General features: G+C 23.7%; 1 protein-coding gene across 1 annotated transcript; it reads right to left on the reverse strand.

The window, feature by feature from the left end:
• Window positions 1-354: 354 nt before the first annotated feature.
• LOC125500903 (protein PXR1-like) lies at window positions 355-5,663 on the reverse strand (the record flags this gene model as incomplete). The annotated part of the gene is given in 6 exon segments (XM_048655081.1): window positions 355-454; window positions 1,330-1,430; window positions 1,922-2,095; window positions 2,356-2,461; window positions 3,316-3,334; window positions 5,603-5,663. Coding segments are annotated over 6 exon segments (561 nt in total), but the record flags the coding sequence as incomplete, so codon positions are not given.
• Between the last annotated feature and the right edge of the window lie 888 nt (window positions 5,664-6,551).

The raw sequence follows: 6,551 nt of genomic DNA on the forward strand, positions 1-6,551 counted from the left end.
TTTTTTTTTTTCTTAAATTTTTTTTCTTTTTCTTTCTTCCTCAATTTTTTCTTTTCTCCCTTTTTTTTTTCATTCTAATTTCTTTCTTACCCTTAATTTTTTTTCCCAGCCTTCCACTAATTTCGACATTTCGGGTCATCCAGTAATCTCACGAAAAAACGACATCTTGATTTTTTTTCAATTTTTTTTTTTCCTTCAATTTTTTTTCTCTTTTTTTTAATTTCTTTTTTCTTTTTTCTTCAATTTTTTTTTTTTTTTAATTTTTTTCTCCCAGCTTTCCACTAATTCCAACATTCCAGGTCATTCAGTAATCTCACGAAAAAGCGACGTATGTTTTTTTTTTCCAGTTTTTTTCTTTTTGAATTGTTTTTTTTTTTTTTTTTTTTTTTTTTTTTTTTTTTTTTTTTTTTTTTTTTTTTTTTTTTTTTTTTTTTTTTTCTCTAATTTTTTTTTTCTCCCAATTTTTTTTCATTCCAATTTTTTTTTTACCCTCAATTTTTTTTCCTCAGCTTCTCACTGATTTCAACATTTCGGGTCATCCAGTAATCTCACGGAAAAACGACATCTTGATTTTTCTTGCCAATTTTTTTTTTGTTCAATTTTTTTTTCTTCTCCTATCACCTTTTTCTGAATTTTCTCTTTTTTTTTTTTTTTTTCAATTTTTTCATTACTCAATTTTTTTTTTCTTCTTCTTTCAATTTTATTTTTCCTTCAATTTTTTTTCATAATTTTTTCTTCTCTATTTTCTCAAATTTTTTTTTTCTTTTAATGACTTTTTTTCCCCAATTTTTTTTTTCCAGCCTTTTACCATTTCAGACATTCCGGGTCATCCAGTAATCTCACGAAAAAACGACATCTTCAATTTTCTTTTTCTTTCCAATTTTTTTTTTTTTTTATTCTAATTTTTTTTTTTTTCTTGATTTTTTTCTTCTTCTAATTTGTTTTCTCATTCTAATTTGTTTTTTACCCTTAATTTTTTTTTTGAGCCTCTTACCATCTTAAACATCCCGGTTCATTTTGTAATTTCACGAAGAAACGACATCTTCAATTTTTTTCTTTCTCTAATTTTTTTTTTCAATTTTTGTTTGATTTTTCTTTTTCTTGAATTTTTTTTTTCAATTTTTTTCATTTTTTTTTCAAATTTTTTTTCTTTTAATTTTTTTCCCAGCATTTCACTAATTCTGACATTCCGGGTCATCCAGTAATCCCACAAAAAAACGACATCTTGATTTTTTTTCCAATTTTTTTTTTTCTCTCCTAATTTTTTTTTCCCAGCCTTTCACCAATTCAAACATTTTGGGTCATCCAGTAATCTCACAAAAAAATGACATCTCCATTTTTTTCTTAATTTTTTTTTTTTCTTTTTTACTTTGTTCTCGATTTTCTCTTTTTTTTTCCTTTTTTTTTTTTTTATTTTTTTTTTTTTCTTTCTAATTTTTTTTTTTAATTTTTTTTACCTCAATTTTTTTTTTCCCAGCCTTCTGTCATTTTCGAAATTCCGGGTCATCCAGTATTCTCACGAAAAAACCACATTCTCCATTTTTTTTATCGATTTTTTTTTTTTTTTTTTTTTAATTTTTTGTCTTTTTCCAATTTTTTTTTTCAATTTTATCTTGATTTTTTTTTTTTTTCAATTTTTTTCAATTTTTTTTTTTTTTCCTTTTTTTTTTTTCTAATTTTTTTTTTCACTTTCTTCCTTCATTTTTTTCGTCTTCTGATTTTTCTTCGATTCAACTCTTTCTTTTACCCTTTATTTTCTTTTCCCAGCTTTTTACTTATTCTGACATTCCGGGTCATCCAGTAATCTCACGAAAAAACACATCTTGATTTTTTTTTCAATTTTTTTTCACCCTCAATTCTTTCTTTCCAGCTTTTCACTTATTTTAACATTCCGGGTCATCCAGTAATCTCACGAAAAAACAACATCTTGATTTTTTTTTCTAATTTTTCGTTTTTTTCTCAAATTTTTTTTTTTTTTTTTCAATTTTTCTTTTTTTTCCCAAATTTTTTTTTTTTTTTTATTTCAAATTTCTTTTTTCTTTCGATTTTTTTTCTTTATATTTTCATTTCTTCGTTTTTTTTTCAATTTTTTTTTCTCTCCAAATATTTTTTTCCCAGCTTTCCACCAATTCAAACATTTTGGGTCATCCAGTAATCTCACAAGAAAATGACATCTTCTTTTTTTTTTGTTTTTTTTTTTTTTCTTACTCATATTTTGTTCCAATTATTTTTTTTCTTCCAATTTTTTTTTTTTCTTTCAATTTTTTTTTTCCAATTTTTTTTTTGCCCTGTTCTTTCCAGGCTTCCACCAATTCCAACATTCCGGATCATCCAGTAATCCCACGGAAAAACGACATCTTTATTTTTCTTTTCCAATTTTTCCTCTTTTTTTTTTTTTTTTTCAATTTTTTTTTTTCTCTTCATTTTTTTTTTTTCCTTCATTTTTTTTTTTTTTTCTTTCCTCCAATTTTTTCTTTTTTCAATTGTTTTTTCCATTTCAATTTTTTTTTACCCTGAATTTTTTTTCCAGCCTTTCACCAATTCCAAGATTTCGGGTCATCCAGTAATCTCACGGAAAAATGACGTTTCATTTTTTCTTCGCAATTTTTTTTCCCTATTCTAATTTTTTTTTTTTTTTTCAATTTTTTTTTTCTTCTAATTTTTTTTTTCATTCTGTCATCATCAAGTATTCTCACGAAAAAACGACATCTTTAATTTTTTTTCCTTTTTTTTTTTTAATTTTTTGTCTTCCTTCAATTTTTTTTTCAATTTGTTCTTGATTTTTTTTTTTTAATTTTTCATATTTCGTTCCAATTATTATTTTTCTTTTTTCCAATTTTTTGTTTTTTTTTCCTTTTTTTTTCCAATTTTTTTCTTTGCCCTGTTCTTTCCAGGCTTCCGCCAATTTCAACATTTTGGATCATCCAGTAATCCCACGGAGAAACGACATCTTTATTTTTTTTTTCCGATTTTTTTTTTTTTTTTTTTCAATTTTTTTTTTTTTCTCTCAATTTCTTTTAATTTTTTTCATCCTCATTTTTTTTCTTCTTTCAATTTTTTTTTCATTTTAATTTTTTTTTTACCCTCAATTTTTTTTCCCATCCTTCCACCAATTCCAACATTCCGGGTCATTTAGTAATCTCACGAAAAAACGATGTATGTTTTTTTCTTCCAGTTTTTTTTCTTTTCGAATTTTTTTTTTTCTTTTTTTTTTTTTTTTTTTTTTTCTCAATTTTTTTTTTGATTTTTTTTTTTTTTTCCGAATTCTTTTTCGTCCAATTTTTTTTTCTCCGTTATCACCTTTTTCTGAATTACTTCTTTTTTTTTTTTTTTTCTTCCTATTTTTTGTTCTTTTTTTTTTCGATTTTTTTTTGTCTTCCAATTTTTTTTTTCCAGCCTTTCAACAATTTCAATATTTTGAGTCCTTCAGTGATCTCACGAAAAAATGACATCTTGATTTTTTTTTCAATTTTTTTTTTTTTTTCATTTTTTAATTTTTTTTTCCAATTTTTTTTTTTTTATTTTTCAATTTTTTTTTCTTTCAATTTTTTTCTACCCTCAATTTTCTTTTTCCAGCCTTCCACTGATTTCGACATTCCGGGTTATCCAGTTTTTTCACGAAAAAACACATCTCAATTTTTTTTTTCAATTTTTTTTTTTCCTCAAATTTTTTTTTTTCTGTTTCAATTTTTTTTTTTTTTTTTTTTATTTTTTTTCTTTCAATTTTTTTCTTCCAGCTTCTTACTGATTCTGAAATTCCGGGTCATCCAGTAATCTCACGAAAAAACGACATCTTGATTTTTTTTCCAATTTTTTTTTTTTTTTCTTAATTTTTTTTTTTTTTTTTTCTCAAATTTTTTTTTTTTTTCATTTTGAATTTTTCTATCCGCCTAATTTTTTTCTCCTTCTTTTTATTTCTTTTTTTTTTTTTTCCTCTCTCAATTTTTTGTTCCCAGCCTTTCACCAATTCAAACATTTTGGGTCATCCAGTAATCTCACAAAAAAATGACATCTTCATTTTTTTTTTCAATTTTTTTCTTTTTTTTTTTTACCTTGTTCTTGATTTTCTCTTTTTTTTTTTTCCTTTCCGATTTTTTTTTTTTGATTTTTTTTTTCTTTATAATTTTTTGTTTTTTTTAATTTTTTTTTCTTTATTTTTTCAAATTTTTTTTTCCTTCCATTTTTTTCTTCCAATTTTTTTACCTAATTTTTTTTCCCAGCCTTTCACCATTTTCAATATTCCGGGTCATCCAGTATTCTCACGAAAAAACGACATCTTTTTTTTTTTTCAATTGTTTTTTTTCCCAAATTTTTTTTTTTTTTTTATTCCAATTTTTTTTCCTCTTCTGATTTTTTTTTTCTTCGATTTTCATTACTTTTTTTTCTTTCCAATTTTTTTTTTTTCCCAATTTTTTTTTTCCAGCCTTTCACCAATTCAAACATTTTGGGTCATCCAGTAATCTCACGAAAAAATGACATCTTTATTTGATTTGTTTTTTTTTTTTCTCTCATTTCTCATATTTTGTTCCAATTATTTTTTTTTTTGATTTTTTTTCTCATTAATTTTTTTCCAGCCTTCGACTAATTTCAACATCCCAGGTCATTCAGTAATCCAACGGAAAAACGACGTCTTGATTTTTTTTTTTTCTTTTATTTTTATTTTTTTTTTATTTTTTTTTTTTTCACAGCCTTTCACTAATTTCAACATACCGGGTCATTCAGTGATCTCACGAAAAAACGACGTCTCCTTCGTTTTTGCAATTTTTTTTCTTTTTCAATTTTATTTTTTTTTTCTCTCCGATTTTTTTTTTCCAATTTTTTTTTTTTATTGTTTTTTTTTTTCATTAATTTTTTTCTTCACAGCCTTGAAACAATTTCAACATTTTGGGTCAACCAGTAATCTCACGAAAAAAAGTCGTCTTTTTTCTGTTCTCGCAATTCTTTTTCTTTTTCAAATTATATTTTTTTTTTTTTAATTTTTTTTTTTTTTTCAAATTTTTTTTTTTCTTCTTTCGATTTTTTTTTTTCTTTCTAATTTTTTTCTTTCCCCAATTTCTTTCTGAGCCTTTCACCAATCTTAACATCCCAGGTCATTTGGTTATCTCACGAAAAAACGACATCTTAATTTTTTTTTTTTTTTCTTCTAATTTTTTTTTTCTTTCCAATTTTTTTTTTCTCCAACTGTTTTTTTTTCGATTTTTTTTCTATATATGATTTTTTTTTTTCATCAATTTTTTTTCCCAGCCTTTCACCAATTCCAACATTCCAGGTGAACCAGTAATCTCACGAGAAAACGACATCGCGATTTTTTTTTTTTTTTTCTTCCAAATTTTTCTCTTTATTTTTTTTTTTGATCTTTTTTTTGTACATGATTTTTTTTTTCCATCAATTTTTTTTCCAGCCTTTCACCAATTTCAACATTTCAGGTGAACCAGTGATCTTTCGAAAAAACGCCGTCTTGTTTTTTCTTTCCAATTTTCTTTCTTTTTCAAATTTTTTTTTTTTTTTTTTTTTTTAATTTTTTTTTTCCTAAATTTTTTTTTCTGAGCCTTTCACTAATTTTAACATCCCAGGTCATCCGGTTATATCACGAAAAAACGACATCTTGATTTTTTTTTTTTTTTTTCCAATTTTTTTTTTTTTTTTTTTTTTTTTTTTTTTTTTTTTTTCCTCAATTTTTTTTTTCTAATTTTTTCTTCTATTTCATTTTTTTTTTTCATCAATTTTTTTTTCCCAGCCTTCCACCAATTTCAACATCTCAGGTCAACCAGTAATCTCACGGAACAACGACGTCTTTTTTCTGTTTTCGCAATTTTTTTCCTCATTCAAATTTTTTTTTTTTTTTTTTAATTTTTTTTTTTTTCAATTTTTTTTTTCAATTTTTTTTTTTCAGCCTTTAAACGATTCTAACACTCAGGGTCATTCAGTAATCTCACAGAAAAACGACATTTCGATGTTTTTTTTTTTTCTTATTAATTTTTTTTTTTTTTCTTATAACAAATTTTTTTTTTTTCCCTCTTCTTCCGGATTTTTTTTTTTTGTTTTTCCAATTTTTTTTTTCTTCGATTTTTTTTTTCATTTGATTTTTTTCCATCAATTTCTTTTTTTCAGCCTTTCACTAATTTCAACATTTCAGGTCAACCAGAATTCTCTCGAAAAAACGACATTTTTCTTTTTTTTGCAATTTTTTTTCTTTTTCAATTTTTTTTTCTTTCTCTAATGTTTTTTTTTTAGCCTTTCACCGATTTCAACATTTCAGGTCAACCAGTAATCTTACGAAAAAACGACATCTTGATTTTTTTTCCCAATTTTTTTTTTTTTTCTTCCAATTTTTTTTTTTTTTGATTTTTTTTCTCATTAATTTTTTTCCAGCCTTCGACTAATTTCAACATCCCAGGTCATTCAGTAATCCAACGGAAAAACGACGTCTTGATTTTTTTTTTTTCTTTTATTTCTTTTTTTTTAATTTTTTTTTTTTTCACAGCCTTTTACTAATTTCAACATACCGGGTCATTCAGTGATCTCACGAAAAAACGACGTGTCCTTCGTTT

The sequence above is a fragment of the Athalia rosae genome, chromosome 5, assembly GCF_917208135.1.
Source record: "Athalia rosae chromosome 5, iyAthRosa1.1, whole genome shotgun sequence".
Taxonomy (NCBI): Eukaryota; Metazoa; Arthropoda; class Insecta; order Hymenoptera; family Athaliidae; genus Athalia; species Athalia rosae.